At 43.7% G+C, this 21,238-nt stretch overlaps 1 protein-coding gene across 4 annotated transcripts; it reads left to right on the top strand.

The window, feature by feature from the left end:
• Window positions 1-2,841: 2,841 nt before the first annotated feature.
• On the top strand, window positions 2,842-10,791 carry LOC106575478 (mitotic checkpoint protein BUB3). 4 transcript variants are annotated; one of them, XR_006756944.1, is made up of 9 exons: window positions 2,842-3,019; window positions 4,784-4,978; window positions 5,176-5,245; window positions 5,345-5,496; window positions 5,736-5,894; window positions 7,361-7,556; window positions 8,071-8,287; window positions 8,396-9,474; window positions 9,521-10,791. XR_006756944.1 is itself a non-coding variant. In XM_045687761.1 (8 exons), exons 2-8 carry the CDS (start codon window positions 4,784-4,786, stop codon window positions 8,619-8,621), a joined length of 1,215 nt encoding a protein of 404 aa, XP_045543717.1. In that variant the 5' UTR covers window positions 2,842-3,019; the 3' UTR covers window positions 8,622-10,791. The 4 variants fall into 4 exon arrangements, 3 of the variants coding, with proteins under 3 accessions (XP_045543717.1, XP_014007466.2, XP_014007467.2); XM_045687761.1 differs by having other exon boundaries at window positions 8,396-10,791; XM_014151991.2 differs by having other exon boundaries at window positions 2,850-3,019; window positions 7,379-7,556; window positions 8,396-10,791.
• The last annotated feature ends 10,447 nt before the right edge of the window (window positions 10,792-21,238 follow it).

Here is a 21,238-nt window from a genome sequence, read left to right as displayed (position 1 = left end):
TCACCTCCTGATGATTATGATGACTGACCGTGTTAGAATAAAATATATTTTAAAAAACAAGGGTGAAACATGCTAATTCCATCTTGTCTCTCGTCTGCAGGTATGATTTGATGTGAGGATGCCAACCCCCAGTCCTGTCATCGCCACCTCACCTGCTTGAAGATAACCTTCGGTCTGACGAGAGACACTATTATGTAATTGTGATGAACTGAGAGAATATTTAGGTAGCACTGTGATTCATTAATCATTTGCTGCCTTCCCTGCTCCTATGTTCTTACCTCTTTCCCTTTCTGTCTTTTACACCTCTCTCACCACCTCCTCTTTCTTCCTCTGTTTTTATAATGCACAATATAGATGTGCATTGAAGTAAAGATAAAACTTACATTTATAATATAATATTCCAATTATAATATTTATAATGCATGTATTTATAACACTTGGATAATGAAATTCTTTCAATAAAGCATTTCAAATTCTCTACTGGTTGAAATTAAGTCTCATTTGATGAAATACCACACCTATCCTGTGTTTATCAGATCCATGCAGATGAAGGAAATTAGATATTGAGATGACCTGTTGTTAGAGTATTTACATGATGCATAAGAAGTGTAGTGTGCTGATTTTTTAATTATATTTCTGTATATATGAATTACAAATCGGCCTTTAACTAGTTAAATCATGTGTAACCATTGATATCCCAGGACCAAGATTGGTAAACACTGTTGAAGTGTATAATTGTAATACATACATGCATTGAAGACACGGCATCATTCAAAGACTGGAATTTGATACTCCTGGTATTGGATATGACTGAAAAATGATCTCAAAGACATTCATACCTGAACTGCACCTTTATTTGCCAAGGTAGAGTACATGATCAGTGAATATTTATTATTATTATATATATTTTAAATTTTTCACCCCTTTTTTCTCCCCAATTTTGTGGTATCTAATTGGTAGTTACAGTCTTGTCTCATCGCTGCAACTCCCGTACGGACTCGGGAGAGGCGAAGGTCGAGAGCCGTGCGTCCTCCGAAACACAATCCAACCAAGCCGCACTGCTTCTTGACACAACGCCCATCCAAACCGGAAGCCATCCGCACCAATGTGTCGGAGGAAACACCGTACACCTGGCGACATGTGTCAGCGTGCACTGCGCCTGGCCCGTCACAGAAGTTACTAGTGCGCGATGAGACAAGGATATCCCTGCCGGCCAAACCCTCCCTAACCTGGACGACGCTGGGCCAATTGCGCACCGCCCCATGGGCCTCCCAGTCGCGGCCGGCTGCGACAGAGCCTAGACTCGAACCCAGAATCTCTTAGACCACTGCGCCACTCGGGAGGCCCATGATCAGTGAATATATTAAATGTACAGGCTACAATGTGGGGATCTCATGCATGGTAATAACTACATGTATATACGACTTGCATCCTTGGCACAAAGTGAAATTATATTGTACTCAATCCATAGGCTTCATTAGTGTCATTCAGGCTGTTTTGAAGTTGATACAACTGGCTATGATAGCTGAGGTTCATAGCTACGTGGGTGCTGAACTAATATGTATACCAAACGTTTTAAGGTCCATACACAGATCGGCTACATAGCGAGCTACACATCCAGGTACCTTTATCCTCCACTGCACAATAAGCAAGAAAATAGTTAGCTAGCTATGTTATTTCATCTATCTGCATTGCATGGCAAAAATCAGCAAGGCAAGCTTACAAAATTGTACACTCAATTTGCAGTAAATGCTTCAGCTAGATAGATTCTTTACATCCACTGTTTCACAAGATGACTGCCTGGTATGCTATCGGTTGATTCAGGAGTCCCTAAAACATGAAACAACCAGAATTACAATTTCATACTAGTGTCACCACACCCATAAAGCTAGCCTGCTGGCTGGCTAATGTTAGTTAGTCAGCTAGCTTGCTAAATCACAATTTTCGTAAATTAACTTAATAATAAATAAAAAAAATATGCGTAATCGTTTGTCTCTATATTAACTAACATATTCCTCTCAACTGTACATTTTTTTGCATGATTCGTTATGACATTATAATCACATTTGCTTCCATCCTGGTATTTTTGTCAGCCATCTTTGCTGAAGAAAGTCTCCAGCCTTGGGTCACATAGCATCAAATTTGTCAAGGGAGCCACTCGATATGATTGGTCATCGCCCAGATATGATTGGTCATCGCCCAGCGGTCGCCACTGGTGATTTGCATAAATTTGTGAAAAGTTTATATTTTTCACCGCCTCCCATGCCATGTTCGCACCGCCTCCCATGCCATGTTCGCACCGCCCTCACAGCTTTCATTCCATTGAAAATGAATGGGAAGCGGTGTTTCACCGCGCCGCTTCTTCTGCTAGTGTACACGGGGCATGAAGTGCCATGGCAAATGCGCCATTCTGCAGATTGACAGGCAGAGCCCACAAAATATAGGAAATTAATCTAAACCCACTCATACTTGTTCAATTTTATTTTATATATCTTAAATATCAAATTAATGGCGGCCAATATTGAGATATATCGTGAGGCTACCCTACGTATCCGAAATTACATGATTATTAACGTTTACTGATCGTGAAAAGCAAGCAGTTATTTTACTATATAACTTTAACGATGGAACATTTGCGCAATGGAATAATTTGACATTTGTAGGCCTGACTATGTTCTTCAAGAGGTTTTGATATAACAACCAAATAGTTAACATTTTATTTAACAATACCTTTAAAAAAAACGACACGGAGTTGTCAACGGTTTTAAGATATTGTTATGTCCCATGTCACATGACCCATGGACTCGACAACGGAAGAGAACTTTTCAAAGAATCACGAGCCAGGCGGGAAAGTTGGTTATTCGTTCTGACCAATCAATTCACTCGTGTAGCAACGCTGCTGCGGACTGTCTACAGCGGAGAGGGACGAGGAAACCAAACATATTAGTCTATAAAATAAACAACGAGTGATTTGTCCAATTTTATACCCAAGGAGGTGCTTCAGCGCAAACCAAGAACGGTGAGTTTAAAAAACAAAATCTTAGTTGATTGACAAAAACAATCTAGCTAAAGCATTATCAAGCTATAGCTGTCGAGTTAGCTTGCAAACGGCTAGCCAGCCAGCTAGCTAGCTAGCTAACCGGCGAGGGTTGGCCTGCTTTCACCATCCACGCTTGCTAGTTAGCTGCTAATGTTAACCAATGTTACCCGATAGAAAACAGCTGATTAGCTAAGGTTAACCAATGTTACCCGATAGAAAACAGCTGATTAGCTAACGTTAGCCAATGTGCAAGTAGTTGAGACCAAGTTGGCTAGCTACTGCGGACCAACTAGTTAGCCAATTACGTATGCTAGCTAGTTAATCACATTAGCTAGCCTTCCCTACCCACACAACTAAGTTAGCTTGCTAACTTGCTAGGTTTTCAGCACACCCACTTCGTGTTCTTGAATTTCCAGGACTGTAACGTTCTCGTGTATAAAAACTTTACAGGTCATGTTGCGTTACATGTAAAACTAAATGCATGCTCTTCAACCGATCGCTGCCTACACCTGTCTGCCCGTCTAGCATCACTACTCTGGACGTTTCTGACTTAGAATATGTGGACAACTACAAATACCTAGGTGTCTGGTTAGACTGTAAACTCTCCTTCCAGACTCACATCAAACATCTCCAATCCAAAGTTAAATCTAGAATTGGCTTCCTATTTCGCAACAAAGCATCCTTCACTCATGCTGCCAAACATACCCTCGTAAAACTGACCATCCTACCAATCCTCGACTTCGGCGATGTCATTTACAAAATAGCCTCCAATACCCTACTCAACAAACTGGATACTACCCACCACTGCGACCTGTACGCTCTCGTTGTCTGGCCCTCGCTTCATACTCGTCGCCAAACCCACTGGCTCCAGGTCATCTACAAGACCCTGCTAGGTAATGTCCCCCCTTATCTCCGCTCACTGGTCACCATAGCAGCACCCACCTGTAGCACGCGCTCCAGCAGGTATATCTCTCTGGTCACCCCCAAAGCCAATTCCTCCTTTGGCCGTCTTTCCTTCCAGTTCTCTGCTGCCAATGACTGGAACGAACTGCAAAAATCTCTGAAGCTGGAGACACATATCTCCCTCACTAGCTTTAAGCACCAGCTGTCAGAGCAGCTCACAGATCACTGCACCTGTACATAGCCCATCTGTAAACAGCCCATCCAATCTACCTACCTCATCCCCATACTGTATTTATTTATTTTGCTCCTTTGCACCCCATTATTTCTACTTTGCACTTTCTTCTACAAATCTACCATTCCAGTGTTTTACTTGCTATATTGTATTTACTTTGCCACCATGGCCTTTTTGCCTTTACCTCCCTTATCTCACCTCATTTGCTCACATTGTATATAGACTTATTTTTCTACTGTATTATTGACTGTATGTTTGTTTTACTCCATGTGTAACTCTGTTGTTATATGTGTCGAACTGCTTTGCTTTATCTTGGCCAGGTCGCAGTTGTAAATGAGAACTTGTTCTCAACTTGCCTACCTGGTTAAATAAAGGGGAAATAAAATCAAAAATAAAACGTGTTGGCTGGTTTGTTTAATTCGCCAACACAAGTATGGCTGCTTAGCTAACAAGCTAAGCATTATACCTGGCATGTTATGGTTTTCAATAGATACATCCCGGCTTTCTCCATCTACTTCAGGGGTGAACTACTCTGCAGGAAAACTCCCTACCTTCCTACAGAATCCCAGTATGACCTAATAGCTGTGGTATCTGTTCTCTCCTTGCAGATGACTGGCTCGAACGAGTACAAACTGAACCAGGGCCCAGAGGACAGTATCTCTGCTGTTAAGTTCAGCCCCAGTACAGGCCAGTTCCTTCTAGTGTCCTCTTGGGACTGTACTGTCCGGCTCTACGATGTGGGAGGCAACTCCATGAGGATCAAGTATTCACACCTGGCACCTGTGCTGGATTGTGCTTTCTATGTAAACAAGTTCTCTTTTTTGTTGTTGTCATAAGCATTCCATAGTAATCAGTTACTCCATTTTTTAAATGCAGAGTTGTCTACTTTGACAATATTGTTAAAGTACATTTCTACAAATAATGTAAAATGTAAGTCAAAATGGTGTGGCCCCCCCCTGGTTAAGGAATATGTTTGAGTCAGATATCTCTTCTCTTGTAGGACCCTACACATGCTTGGAGCGGAGGCTTGGACACGCAGTTGAAAACCCACGACTTGAATACAGATCAAGGTGTGCCTGTCTATATCACCACTGAATTGTGTGCTTCCTGTTAATGTTAGATGAACAGTGTTTTTTTTTTAACGGTCCTATATTTTCTCCCTTGTGTAGATACAATAGTTGGGACACACGACGCCCCCATTCGCTGTGTGGAATACTGTCCAGAGGTCAACGTCACGGTAACGGGTAGCTGGGACAGGTCAGTCAGGCTGTGGGATCCTAGAACCCCCTGCAACGCTGGCACCTTCACACAACCTGAAAAGGTAGAGCTAACAAAACTCTGCATGAAACATTCCTGGGCAAACTTTTATATGTTTACATTCATAAAGACCAAAGCACACAGTGACCTCATTTTCAATTCTGATTTGAAGTTAAAAAATATATTTATAGTCTTGTTTTTGGTGAGAATGGACATACTTACTGGCATATGGACATTGAGAGAAATTGATTGTGATACACACATTTTAAGACTGTTCTCATGTATTTGTCTCTTTTAACGAAGGTGTACACCCTCTCTGTGGCTGGTGACCGTCTGATAGTGGGGACAGCAGGGAGAAGGGTGTTGGTCTGGGACCTGAGGAATATGGGTTATGTCCAGCAGAGGAGAGAGTCCAGTCTGAAATACCAGACACGAGCCATCAGGGCCTTCCCTAACAAACAGGTAAACCTCTAGTCTAGCTCAGTACCAGACACGAGCCATCAGGGCCTTCCCTAACAAACAGGTAAACCTCTAGTCTAGCTCAGATACGAGCCATCAGGGCCTTCCCTAACAAACAGGTAAACCTCTAGTCTAGCTCAGATACGAGCCATCAGGGCCTTCCCTAACAAACAGGTAAACCTCTAGTCTAGCTCAGTACCAGACACGAGCCATCAGGGTCTTCCCTAACAAACAGGTAAACCTCTAGTCTAGCTCAGATACGAGCCATCAGGGCCTTCCCTAACAAACAGGTAAATCTCTAGTCTAGCTCAGTACCAGACACGAGCCATCAGGGCCTTCCCTAACAAACAGGTAAACCTCTAGTCTAGCTCAGATACGAGCCATCAGGGCCTTCCCTAACAAACAGGTAAACCTCTAGTCTAGCTCAGTACCAGACACGAGCCATCAGGGTCTTCCCTAACAAACAGGTAAACCTCTAGTCTAGCTCAGATACGAGCCATCAGGGCCTTCCCTAACAAACAGGTAAATCTCTAGTCTAGCTCAGTACCAGACACGAGCCATCAGGGCCTTCCCTAACAAACAGGTAAACCTCTAGTCTAGCTCAGATACGAGCCATCAGGGCCTTCTCCAGTAAACAGGTAAACCTCTAGTCTAGCTCAGTGCTTCTCTAACCTCTCCTTGGGACCCCTAGACCTTTCACTATTTTAGTTGAATCCCTGAACTATCTCACCTGATTGACCTAGTGAAAGGGCTTGATGATTAGTTGAATCAGGTGAGTTAGCTGTAGGATAGTTAAAATACATGGAACTGTCGGGGGTCCTGAGGAGAGGTTGGAGAACCCCTGGTCTAACCGTCACACGTCTGTGGGCTGGGTAGAAGGTGACGTCATATCATAATACTAAACGTCACTTAGATGGTGCTTTTATTCACAGCGACGTACGGTGACGTCATACATGTTTTAGTAGACCTATGTGATCCCCCTTGCTGGACTTGAACCCATGACATTGGCATTGCTAGTGCCACACTCTAATCAGCTGAGCCAGACACGACCACACATCGTTGTCTGTCTGACGGTGAGACCAGATGTCTGTCTGACGGCGAGACCAGATGTCTGTCTGACGGCGAGACCAGATGTCTGTCTGACGGCGAGACCAGATGTCTGTCTGACGGCGAGACCAGATGTCTGTCTGACGGCGAGACCAGATGTCTGTCTGACGGCGAGACCAGATGTCTGTCTGACGGCGAGACCAGATGTCTGTCTGACGGCGAGACCAGATGTCTGTCTGACGGCGAGACCAGATGTCTGTCTGTCTGTCTGTCTGTCTCTGTCTGACGGCGAGACCAGATGTCTGTCTGTGTCTGTCTGTCTGTCTGTCTCTGTCTGACGGCGAGACCAGATGTCTGTCTGTCTCTGTCTGACGGCGAGACCAGATGTCTGTCTGTCTGTCTCTGTCTGACGGCGAGACCAGATGTCTGTCTGTTTGAAGGGCTATGTCCTGAGCTCCATAGAAGGACGTGTTGCTGTGGAGTACCTGGACCCCAGCCAAGAGGTGCAGAAGAAGAAGTATGCCTTCAAGTGCCACCGTCTGAAGGAGAACGGGATAGAACAGGTCTATCCCGTCAACGCCATCTCCTTCCACAGTGTTCACAACACCTTCGCCACAGGTGGGATACTTTCTATTGTCACTAATAATACAACTCAGTAGTCATTCGTCATTTAGACTGCTTTTGAAATGTTCAACTACAATTTAAAAACAAGAACAATTATTGAACCAGAATATAAAACAAGTATCTCTGAAGGTTGATTTTTTTTTTTATTTCCTGCTGTGTTATGGTCTATTATGGTCTATTATCATGTGTGGCTCAGTTGGTAGAGCATGGTGTGTGCAACGCCAGGGTTGTGGGTTCGATTCCCACGGGGGACCAGTACGGAGAAAAAAATCTATGAAATGTATGCATTCACTACTGTAAGTCGCTCTGGATAAGAGCGTCTGCTGAATGACTAAAATGTAAAAAATGTGACCTATTGGATTAATATCGCCATGGTTACACTCAAGGGAACACTTGATGAGTGATTAGCCTCAAGATTATAATCTTGTAAACTCTAACTTCTCTGTAGATAAATCTCCAGCGTTCCACCGTTGACCTTTTGAAACCCTCTCTGTCCTTCTTCTACCAGGTGGTTCAGACGGCTTCGTGAACATCTGGGATCCTTTCAACAAAAAGCGTCTGTGTCAGTTTCATCGTTACCCCACGTCGATCGCCTCCCTGGCCTTCAGTAACGACGGCTCTACGCTGGCCATCGCCTCCTCCTACATGCAAGAGCAGGGAGACATCGGCCACCCTGAGGACACCATCTTCATCCGCCAGGTCACAGACGCAGAGACTAAGCCCAAGTGAGTCAGTCAGTCTTCTGTCTGATTCACACAATAGGGCCCCCCCCCCCGATCTGATTCTGAACCTTGCTGTCTCGGGTAGTTTCTTTTCACGTTGTCTCCTTTCAGCGCTGTTAGCTACAGCAACCATGATACAGGATCTACTGCATGGTGGATCCAGCCCAGTACAGCTCGGCTCGGTTTGGCCCTATATAGTGTGAAGCAGACTCTCCAGTCCACATCCCGGTGGTCTTGTCTGGACTGCACTGCCACAATGTCGCTCACACTTTTTTTGGTACATATGAATGGCAGCATTGACAAGGAGCAGGCAGCTGGTATTTATCTGGCCATCTAGCTCTCTTTCTCTAGCTCTCTCTCCACCTTTTACAATATCCCATAGTTGACAGACCGATGAGGACTTGACAAAATGGCTGCCTCCTGATCTGTTCTCTAGCTCTCTCTCCACCTTTTTCAATATCCCATAGTTGACAGACCGATGAGGACTTGACAAAATGGCTGCCTCCTGATCTGTTTATGTATCTGGGTGTGGATCCAGGAGAGTCCTGAAGGCCGCTGAATGGCTCCGTCTATACAATACAAAACAACCTTCGCTGACCTTTATTCAGTTCAGCGAAGGTTGCCTATATTTTTAGGATGACATTTTTTTTTTACTGTGCCAATCTATTTGTACTTTAAAAATTAAATGTGTGCTTTATTAACAAATGTAAAAGGACTACACTCTTGTCTTCAGTTGTATCTAGCCCACCGCCCCTCTCATAATCTGGTGAAATTAGGTTGTTGTATCTAGCCCCCACCCCTCTAGTAATCTGGTGAAATTAGGTTGTTGTATCTAGCCCCCACCCCTCTAGTAATCTGGTGAAATTAGGTTGTTGTATCTAGCCCCCACCCCTCTAGTAATCTGGTGAAATTAGGTTGTTGTATCTAGCCCCCACCCCTCTAGTAATCTGGTGAAATTAGGTTGTTGTATCTAGCCCCCACCCCTCTAGTAATCTGGTGAAATTAGGTTGTTGTATCTAGCCCCCACCCCTCTAGTAATCTGGTGAAATTAGGTTGTTGTATCTAGCCCCCACCCCTCTAGTAATCTGGTGAAATTAGGTTGTTGTATCTAGCCCCCACCCCTCTAGTAATCTGGTGAAATTAGGTTGTTGTATCTAGCCCCCACCCCTCTAGTAATCTGGTGAAATTAGGTTGTTGTATCTAGCCCCCACCCCTCTAGTAATCTGGTGAAATTAGGTTGTTGCAGCACTCTTCTCAGACCAATTGAAAAGGAATACGTTTTTTCTGTAACGACATGACTATTGATTTGTCTAAAGAGTCGGATAAAGACTAAAGACAAAATCCAATTTGTTGCGGTAATGCATTTTCCAATAATCAATAAAGACGTGTTAAGGACTCCAGAGATCCTGTTCCGGCAGGTGAATTGATGTCCAGAGCGGAGAATTACGTTTTCTACGTCCTCCTTCTGTGATTCGATGCAGAACTACGGGACCCACTACTTCACATGGGTAGTTAACCAGCAGTTGGCAAAGCATAAAGACGGGCAACTCTCAGGACCTGTTTCTGTCTCTCTCTGTCTCTCTTTTTCTTCTCTCTCTCTCTCTCTCTCTCTCTCTCTCTCTCTCTCTCTCTCTCTCTCTCTCTCTCTCTGTCTCTCTGTCTCTCTCTGTGAATTATAGAAACCCGTAACAAGGTTTCAGCCCTGTCCCTCTCCATATAACAGATGGGGCCGACCATTCATTCATAGATTACAAAACTGAATTGAGCCAGAAGCTGTGTTTTTTTTTCAGTTGTCTGGTTTCTATCAATGGTGAAGGAGGCAGTTGAGGTGAAATCTCTAAGTGACTTTAGTACTAAGTTAACCTTCCCCATTTTGATATTCTGTTTCACTCTGCTTAATTGATTTGATTCTAAGAAGGGGGCTGCTTTTTAGCCAGGTCTTTTATTTGACTGAATTAGGACAGGGAACAGAAATGAAGTGACTTTCCCAAGTGGAGTATGATGGCTGAGTTGGTTACTCTCTCAACAGTGGTCCTTGGATTGGTTTCTTCTTCAAGCCAAGTTGACTATTACCCCCCCACAAGTGGAGAAATTAATTTGACACTTTTTTAAAAACACACTAACGTTGTAAGATATTATTCTGGGTCTGTTTTTCCCCTCCTAAAGTGTCCACGTCTCTCTGAAGTCCGTGTAACTTCTGAAGATTTACATGCTGTTCTGTTGTTACTGTTTTCTCACTGCTTTCATTTCTCAATATTTCCCTTTTCATCTATTTGTCTTAATTCTTTATAAGGTGTTATTATTCTGTCACTTTTTTTGTGTTTTTATTCAAGCCAAATTTGAGGTTGATGTAACAATTTTTTGTTGTTCATATAAAGCAATGAAACATTTACCAGATGTAGATAAAAACATTACAATGGTGGTATTTATTATTCTGTGGAATTCAGCTGCCGTTGCATTGAAGCAAAAAAACTGTTTTGAAATAATAAAATAATGAAAATAGAAAATCTTGTTCTCCTGCTGTAATTTAAAATGTGTTCCCTCTGAGGGGGGTCTTAAAGACCAAGGTAAGGAGCGTTAAAAGGTAAGTGAGATGGGTTTCCCTCAGTACGAGGAGTGGACTGTTAACCAAACAGACTGGTAATCGTGGTGTTGAGGGGAAAGCGATGATCCAGTGGGTATTGGTGTGCGGCCTGGGCTCGGCTTGGCCCTCTTGACCTCTGATCTGTGAGGATTGACCTCAGGAGATGTCATGGAGTAGGGCACCGTCCTACTATAGTACTGTTCCCAAGAAGAGCCGCAGCACCCAAGGACCTGCTTTCAACAAAATTTACAATTTACTTACTAGGACTGAGATGTCACTCAGGATAAGTTTCTGCTAATTGACTAAAATGTAGTTGTACTGTAAAAATGAAGGGTGCTTCGCAGTTGTAAATAAATAGCACTAGGTCTAGAAAATTATTTTTCATTATTTCACAATCTGTCCTGAACCATTTTAATGAAGACACATTGCCAGAGGAATCTTTATGAGATTATAGACTGCTTTTAAATGTTATCTTACTACAGTAATCCTAATATAATCACATGTTATGGAGTTGTTTTTTTTGTTAGCTTTGTGATGGAGACAAGCCTGAGAGTGACTGAACACCCTTTTTTCCTGCACATAATCTGGAATGAAATAAACCTATTTCTTTTCCTGGCTGAGTACTGAGGACTTGATGGATTCTCTCTCCCCCCACACCCTCGTTCAGTCCTTGATTACTCTGTTCGGTGCAGATTTTCTATGAAACTTAATGCGATTTCTGAAACCCTTCAGAACGAAGAAGAGCAGAGAGAGACGGAAGATAAAGATGGCAATTATTCTATTTAAGAGCTACAATTTTTCTAATTTCCCCCGGCTGCTGCTTCAATATCCTGGAAATGATTTTGTTGGCTGGGTTAAATTATGTTACTAATTCATATGATTGCTTATAATGAGTCAGTCTTTTTTTAATTTTTTTACTTCAGCTTAATATGAAATGGCATTCCATTTTAGTTATAGGGATAATCACCCATTCAGAAGATGGGCTTAGAAATGAAAGCCTGGGGCTGTCGAGTTGACTACAGTGAAAGGCTGGGGCTGTAGTGTTGACTACAGTGAAAGGCTGGGGCTGTAGAGTTGACTACAGTGAAAGGCTGGGGCTGTAGAGTTGTGGTGTAGAGTTGACTACAGTGAATTACCTCGCCACCTATCATCTTTGGAGTTCCTTAAGTGGGCATTAGAGCCGTTACAGATTGCTGATGTATACTGCTCAAAAAAATAAAGGGAACACTTAAACAACACATCCTAGATCTGAATGAAAGAAATAATCGTATTAAATACTTTTTTCTTTACATAGTTGAATGTGCTGACAACAAAATCACACAAAAATAATCAATGGAAATCCAATTTATCAACCCATGGAGGTCTGGATTTGGAGTCACACTCAAAATTAAAGTGGAAAACCACACTACAGGCTGATCCAACTTTGATGTAATGTCCTTAAAACAAGTCAAAATGAGGCTCAGTAGTGTGTGTGGCCTCCACGTGCCTGTATGACCTCCCTACAACGCCTGGGCATGCTCCTGATGAGGTGGCGGATGGTCTCCTGAGGGATCTCCTCCCAGACCTGGACTAAAGCATCCGCCAACTCCTGGACAGTCTGTGGTGCAACGTGGCGTTGGTGGATGGAGCGAGACATGATGTCCCAGATGTGCTCAATTGGATTCAGGTCTGGGGAACGGGCGGGCCAGTCCATAGCGTCAATGCCTTCCTCTTGAAGGAACTGCTAACACACTTCAGCCACATGAGGTCTAGCATTGTCTTGCATTAGGAGGAACCCAGGGCCAACCGCACCAGCATATGGTCTCACAAGGGGTCTGAGGATCTCATCTCGGTACCTAATGGCAGTCAGGCTACCTCTGGCGAGCACATGGAGGGCTGTGCGGCCCCGCAAAGAAATGCCACCCCACACCATGACTGACCCACCGCCAAACCGGTCATGCTGGAGGATGTTGCAGGCAGCAGAACATTCTCCATGGCGTCTCCAGACTCTGTCACGTCTGTCACATGTGCTCAGTGTGAACCTGCTTCATCTGTGAAGAGCACAGGGCGCCAGTGGCGAATTTGCCAATCTTGGTGTTCTCTGGCAAATGCCAAACGTCCTGCACGGTGTTGGGCTGTAAGCACAACCCCCACCTGTGGACGTCGGGCCCTCATACCACCCTCATGGTGTCTGTTTCTGACCGTTTGAGCAGACACATGCACATTTGTAGCCTGCTGGAGGTCATTTTGCAGGGCTCTGGCAGTGCTTCTCCTGCTCCTCCTTGCACAAAGGCGGAGGTAGCGGTCCTGCTGCTGTGTTGTTGCCCTCCTACGGCCTCCTCCACGTCTCCTGATGTACTGGCCTGTCTCCTGGTAGCGCCTCCATGCTCTGGATTCTAAGCTGACAGACACAGCAAACCTTCTTGCCACAGCTCGCATTGATGTGCCATCCTGGATGAGCTGCACTACCTAAGCCACTTGTGTGGGTTGTAGACTCCGTCTCATGCTACCACTAGAGTGAAAGCACCGCCAGCATTCAAAAGTGACCAAAACATCAGCCAGGAAGCATAGGAACTGAGAAGTGGTCTGTGGTCCCCACCTGCAGAACCACTCCTTTATTGGGGGTGTCTTGCTAATTGCCTATAATTTCCACCTGTTGTCTATTCCATTTGCACAACAGCATGTGAAAATGATTGTCAATCAGTGTTGCTTCCTAAGTGGACAGTTTGATTTCACAGAAGTGTGATTGACTTGGAGTTACATTGTGTTTAAGTGTTCCCATAATTTTTTTGAGCAGTGTATATCAGGATGTAAATGCCACAGAAATAGAATGACTTTTCGGAATTCTTCTTCTATGCTGCGTAAGCCTATTCCTGTAGTTTATTAGGATCCCCGTTAACCACTGAACATGCAGCAGCTACTCTTCCAGGGGTCCATTAACTACTGGACATGCAGCAGCTACTCTTCCTGGGGTCCATTAACTCCTGGACATGCAGCAGCTACTCTTCCTGGGGTTCATTAACTACTGAACATGCAGCAGCTACTCTTCCTGGGGTTCATTAACTACTGAACATACAGCAGCTACTCTTCCTGGGGTTCATTAACTACTGAACATGCAGCAGCTATTCTTCCTGGGGTCCATTAACTACTGAATATGCAGCAGCTACTCTTCCTGGGGTCCATTAACTACTGAACATGCAGCAGCTACACTTCCTGGGGTCCTCTTCCTGGGGTCCACACAAAACATAAAATACATGAAAAAGTACAGAACGGTTAAAGATGAGAACGACATAAGATAATATATCATACAATTTAAAATAAGTAACGAATAAATAAACAATGCCATGATCATCAGCCTCCTGCCTATTCCAGGCCTCATGTTGTCCCCTAGCGTGTTGTCCTCTAGCGTGTTGTCCCCTAGCATGTTGTCCTCTAGCGTGTTGTCCCCTAGCGTGTTGTCCCCTAGCGTGTTGTCCTCGAGCCTGTTGTCCCCTAGCGTGTTGTCCCCTAGCGTGTTGTCCTTGAGCGTGTTGTCCTTGAGCGTGTTGTCCTCTAGCGTGTTGTCCCCTAGCGTGTTGTCCCCTAGCGTGTTGTCCCCGAGCGTGTTGTCCCCTAGCGTGTTGTCCTCTAGCCCTAGTTAAACACAGCTGTGGTTGTGTATTCAGGGGTTTAGTTTCCAACCACAGACGTGTTGCAGACACTTTGTCTCTACATGAAACCATTACATGACAATTAGACAGGGTGATAGTAGCTCTGCAGGGCTGTCTGTGTACGTTAACCCCACCACAGAAACCTCACGTTCACCTCTGAGTCCACAGATGACCTTCACTCAGCTGTGTCCCAAGTGGAACCCTACTCTATATAGGGAATAGGGCTCTGGTCAACAGTAGTGCTCTATATAGGGAATAGGGCTCTGGTCAACAGTGGTGTTATATATAGGGAATAGGGCTCTGGTCAACAGTAGTGTTCTATATAGGGAATAGGACTCTGGTCAACAGTAGTGCACTATATAGGGAATAGGGCTCTGGTCAACAGTAGTGTTCTATATAGGGAATAGGGCTCTGGTCTAAAGTAGTGCACTCTACAGGGAATAGCGCTCTTGTCAACAGTAGTGCACTATATAGGGAATAGCGCTCTGGTCAACAGTAGTGCACTATATAGGGAATAGGGCTCTGGTCAACAGTAGTGTTCTATATAGGGAATAGGGCTCTGGTCAACAGTAGTGCTCTATATAGGGAATAGGGCTCTGGTCAACAGTAGTGTTATATATAGGGAATAGGGCTCTGGTCTAAAGTAGTGCACTATATAGGGAATAGGGCTCTGGTCAACAGTAGTGTTATATATAGGGAATAGGGCTCTGGTCAACAGTAGTGCACTATATAGGGAATAGGGCTCTGGTCAACAGTAGTGCACTATATAGGGAATAAGGTGCCTTTTTGGCATGCAAACCCCAGCTACCATCTTTCAGGAAATGGTTTCTGATATAATACCCAAACTGATGATGCTATCTAATGTAATCACCGTGGAAACGGGGAAATCACACATCAGTAAATATTGATAATCTGACTAGAAATATACACTGCTCAAAAAAATAAAGGGAACACTTAAACAACACAATGTAACTCCAAGTCAATCACACTTCTGTGAAATCAAACTGTCCACTTAGGAAGCAACACTGATTGACAATAAATTTCACATGCTGTTGTGCAAATGGAATAGACAACAGGTGGAAATTATAGGCAATTAGCAAGACACCCCCAATAAAGGAGTGGTTCTGCAGGTGGGGACCACAGACCACTTCTCAGTTTCTATACTTCCTGGCTGATGTTTTGGTCACTTTTGAATGCTGGCGGTGCTTTCACTCTAGTGGTAGCATGAGACGGAGTCTACAACCCACACAAGTGGCTTAGGTAGTGCAGCTCATCCAGGATGGCACATCAATGCGAGCTGTGGCAAGAAGGTTTGCTGTGTCTGTCAGCGTAGTGTCCAGAGCATGGAGGCGCTACCAGGAGTCAGGCCAGTACATCAGGAGACGTGGAGGAGGCCGTAGGAGGGCAACAACACAGCAGCAGGACCGCTACCTCCGCCTTTGTGCAAGGAGGAGCACTGCCAGAGCCCTGCAAAATGACCGCCAGCAGGCCACAAATGTGCATGTGTCTGCTCAAACGGTCAGAAACAGACTCCATGAGGGTGGTATGAGGGCCCGACGTCCACAGGTGGGGGTTGTGCTTACAGCCCAACACCGTGCAGGACGTTTGGCATTTGCCAGAGAACACCAAGATTGGCAAATTCGCCACTGGCGCCCTGTGCTCTTCACAGATGAAAGAAGGTTCACACTGAGCATGTGACAGACGTGACAGAGTCTGGAGACGCCGTGGAGAACATTCTGCTGCCTGCAACATCCTCCAGCATGACCGGTTTGGCGGTGGGTCAGTCATGGTGTGGGGTGGCATTTCTTTGGGGGGCCGCACAGCCCTCCATGTGCTCGCCAGAGGTAGCCTGACTGCCATTAGGTACCGAGATGAGATCCTCAGACCCCTTGTGAGACCATATGCTGGTGCGGTTGGCCCTGGGTTCCTCCTAATGCAAGACAATGCTAGACCTCATGTGGCTGGAGTGTGTCAGCAGTTCCTGCAAGAGGAAGGCATTGATGCTATGGACTGGCCCGCCCGTTCCCCAGACCTGAAACCAATTGAGCACATCTGGGACATCAAATCAAATCAAATGTATTTTTATATAGCCCTTCGTACATCAACTGATATTCTCAAAGTGCTGTACAGAAACCCAGCCTAAAACCCCAAACAGCAAGCAAAGCATGTGAAAGAAGCACGGTGGCTAGGAAAAACTCCCTAGGAAAAACTCCCTAGAAAGGCCAAAAACCTAGGAAGAAACCTAGAGAGGAACCAGGCTATGAGGGGTGGCCAGTCCTCTTCTGGCTGTGCAGGGTGGATATTATAACAGAACATGGTCAAAATGTTAAAATGTTAAAATGTTCATAAATGACCAGCATGGTCAAATAATAATAATCATAGTAGTTGTCGAGGGTGCAACAAGCATGTCCGGTGAACAGGTCAGGGTTCCATAGCCGCAGGCAGAACAGTTGAAACTGGAGCAGCAGCACGGCCAGGTGGACTGGGGACAGCAAGGAGTCATCATACCAGGTAGTCCTGAGGCATGGTCCTAGGGCTCAGGTCCTCCGAGAGAAAGACAGAAAGAGAGAAAGAGAGAATTAGAGAGAGCATATTTAAATACACACAGGACACCGGATAAGACAAGAGAAATACTCCAGATGTAACAGACTGACCCTAGCCCCCGACACATAAACTACTGCAGCATAAATACTGGAGGCTGAGACAGGAGGGATCAGAAGACACTGTGGCCCCATCCGATGATACCCCCGGACAGGGCCAAACAGGCAGGATATAACCCCACCCACTTTGCCAAAGCACAGCCCCCACACCACTAGAGGGATGTCTCCAACCACCAACTTACCGTCCTAAGACAAGGCTGAGTATAGCCCACAACGATCTCCGCCATGGCACAACCCAAGGGGGGGGGGCGCCAACCCAGACAGGAAGACCACGTCAGTGACTCAACCCACTCAAGTGACGCACCCCTCCCATGGACGGCATGGAAGAACACCAGTAGGCCAGTGACTCAGCCCCTGTAAAAGGGTTAGAGGCAGAGAATCCCAGTGGAAAGAGGGGAACCGGCAAGGCAGAGACAGCACTGGCGGTTCGTTGCTCCAGCCTTTCCGTTCCTCTTCACACTCCTGGGCCAGACTATACTTAATCATAGGACCTACTGAAGAGATAAGTCTTCAGTAAAGACTTAAAGGTTGAGACTGAGTCTGTGTCTCTCACATTGGTAGGCAGACCATTCCATAAAAATGGAGCTCTATAGGAGAAAGCCCTACCTCCAGCCGTTTGCTTAGAAATTCTAGGGACAATTAGGAGGCCTGCGTCTTGTGACCGTAGCGTACGTGTAAGTATGTACGGCAGGACCAAATCGGAAAGATAGGTAGGAGCAAGCCCATGTAATGCTTTGTAGGTTAGCAGTAAAACCTTGAAATCAGCCCTTGCCTTAACAGGAAGCCAGTGTAGGGAGGCTAGCACTGGAGTAATATGATCAAATTTTTTGGTTCTAGTCAGGATTCTAGCAGCCGTATTTAGCACTAACTGAAGTTTATTTAGTGCTTTATCCGGGTAGCCGGAAAGTAGAGCATTGCAGTAGTCCAGCCTAGAAGTAACAAAAGCATGGATTAATTTTTCTGCGTCATTTTTGGACAGAAAGTTTCTGATTTTTGCAATGTTACATAGATGGAAAAAAGCTGTCCTTGAAACAGTCTTGATATGTTCTTCAAAAGAGAGATCAGGGTCCAGAGTAACGCCGAGGTCCTTCACAGTTTTATTTGAGACGACTGTACAACCATCCAGATTAATTGTCAGATTCAACAGAAGATCTCTTTGTTTCTTGGGACCTAGAACAAGCATCTCTGTTTTGTCCGAGTTTAAAAGTAGAACGTTTGCAGCCATCCACTTCTTTATGTCTGAAACACAGGCTTCTAGCGAGGGCAATTTTGGGGCTTCACCATGTTTCATTGAAATGTACAGCTGTGTGTCGTCCGCATAGCAGTGAAATTTAACATTATGTTTTCGAATGACATCCCCAAGAGGTAAAATATATAGTGAAAACAATAGTGGTCCTAAAACGGAACCTTGAGGAACACCGAAATTTACAATTGATTTGTCAGAGGACAAACCATTCACAGAGACAAACTGATATCTTTCCGACAGATAAGATCTAAACCAGGCCAGAACTTGTCCATGTAGACCAATTTGGGTTTCCAATCTCTCCAAAAGAATGTGGTGATCGATGGTATCAAAAGCGGCACTAAGATCTAGGAGCACGAGGACAGATGCAGAGCCTCGGTCTGACGTCATTAAAAGGTAATTTACCACCTTCACAAGTGCAGTCTCAGTGCTATGATGGGGTCTAAAACCAGACTGAAGCGTTTCGTATACATTGTTTGTCTTCAGGAAGGCAGTGAGTTGCTGTGCAACATCAACGCCACGTTGCGAGACATCATGTCTCGCTCCATCCACCAACGCCACGTTGCACCACAGACTGTCTAGGAGTTGGCGGATGCTTTAGTCCAGGTCTGGGAGGAGATCCCTCAGGAGACCATCCGCCACCTCATCAGGAGCATGCCCAGGCGTTGTAGGGAGGTCATACAGGCACGTGGAGGCCACACACACTACTGAGCCTCATTTTGACTTGTTTTAAGTACATTACATCAAAGTTGGATCAGCCTGTAGTGTGGTTTTCCACTTTAATTTTGAGTGTGACTCCAAATCCAGACCTCCATGGGTTGATAAATTGGATCTCCATTGATTATTTTTGTGTGATTTTGTTGTCAGCACATTCAACTATGTAAAGGTAAAAGTATTTAATAAGATTATTTCTTTCATTCAGATCTAGGATGTGTTGTTTTAGTGTTCCCTTTATTTTTTTGAGCAGTGTATTTCTTATGGGCGTATAGAGATCCAATAACAGGAGAACCCTCTTATATACGTCTACCTTTTACATTTTACAAATAAATCATATCATTCATATTCACATTTATAGTAAATAATTCTAAAATCATCTGCGTGCATGGGCCTGTCTTTCTTGACAGTTTACGTTGTGGTAGCCGATATGCTCCTGGACTTGGTACACTACTATATGGACAGGAAGAAATATGTAGTTTATATTCCTCATTACATTATATATGAGGCTCATTGAGGTTGTTGTTTATATTCCTCATTACATTATATATGAGGCTCATTGAGGTTGTTGTTGTTGTTTATTCCTCATTACATTATATATGAGGCTCATTGAGGTTGTTGTTGCTTATTCCTCATTACATTATATATGAGGCTCATTGAAGTTGTTGTTGTTTATATTCTTCATAACATTATATATGAGGCTCATTGAGGTTGTTGTAGTTTATATTCCTCAACATTATATATGAGGCTCATTGAGGTTGTTGTTGTTTATATTCCTCATAACATTATATATGAGGCTTACTGATTTGTTGTAGTTTATATTCCTCATAACATTATATATGAGGCTCATTGAGGTTGTTGTTGTATATATTCCTCAACATTATATATGAGGCTCATTAAGGTTGTTGTTGTTTATATTCCTCATAACATTATATATGAGGCTCATTGAGGTTGTTGTTGTTTATTCCTCATTACATTATATATGAGGCTCATTGAGGTTGTTGTAGTTTATTCCTCATAACATTATATATGAGGCTCATTGAGGTTGTTGTTGATGAATTTTATTCCTCATTACATTATATATGAGGCTCATTGAGGTTGTTGTAGTTTGTATTCCTCATAACATTATATATGAGGCTCATTGAGGTTGTTGTTGTTTATTCCTCATAACATTATGAGGCTCATTGAGGTTGTTGTAGTTTATATTCCTCATAACATTATATATGAGGCTCATTGAGGTTGTTGTTGTTTATATTCCTCATAACATTAAATATGAGTCTCATTGAGATTGTTGTAGTTTATATTCCTCATTACATTATATATGAGGCTCATTGAGGTTGTTGTAGTTTATATTTCTCATAACATTAAATATGAGTCTCATTGAGATTGTTGTAGTTTATATTCCTCATAACATTATATATGAGGCTAATTGAGGTTGTTTATTTCTCATAACATATGGGAGGCTCATTGAGGTTGTTGTTTATTCCTCATAACATTATATATGAGGCTCATTGAGGTTGTTGTAGTTTATATTCCTCAACATTATATATGAGGCTCATTGAGGTTGTTGTTGTTTATATTCCTCATAACATTATATATGAGGCTTACTGAGGTTGTTGTAGTTTATATTCCTCATAACATTATATATGAGGCTCATTGAGGTTGTTGTTGTATATATTCCTCAACATTATATATGAGGCTCATTGAGGTTGTTGTTGTTTATATTCCTCATAACATTATATATGAGGCTTACTGAGGTTGTTGTAGTTTATATTCCTCATAACATTATATATGAGGCTCATTGAGGTTGTTGTTGTATATATTCCTCAACATTATATATGAGGCTCATTGAGGTTGTTGTTGTTTATATTCCTCATAACATTATATATGAGGCTAATTGAGGTTGTTTATTTCTCATAACATATGTGAGGCTCATTGAGGTTGTTGTTTATTCCTCATAACATTATATATGAGGCTCATTGAGGTTGTTGTAGTTTATATTCCTCATAACATTATATACAGTGGGGGGGAAAAGTATTTGATCCCCTGCTGATTTTGTACGTTTGCCCACTTACAGGGATTAAAATTATCCGTCTATAATTTTAATGGTAGGTTTATATGAAC

This window comes from Salmo salar, chromosome ssa01 (assembly GCF_905237065.1).
Source record: "Salmo salar chromosome ssa01, Ssal_v3.1, whole genome shotgun sequence".
Classification (NCBI taxonomy): domain Eukaryota; kingdom Metazoa; phylum Chordata; class Actinopteri; order Salmoniformes; family Salmonidae; genus Salmo; species Salmo salar.
This window is presented reverse-complemented; position numbering and strand designations above follow the sequence as displayed.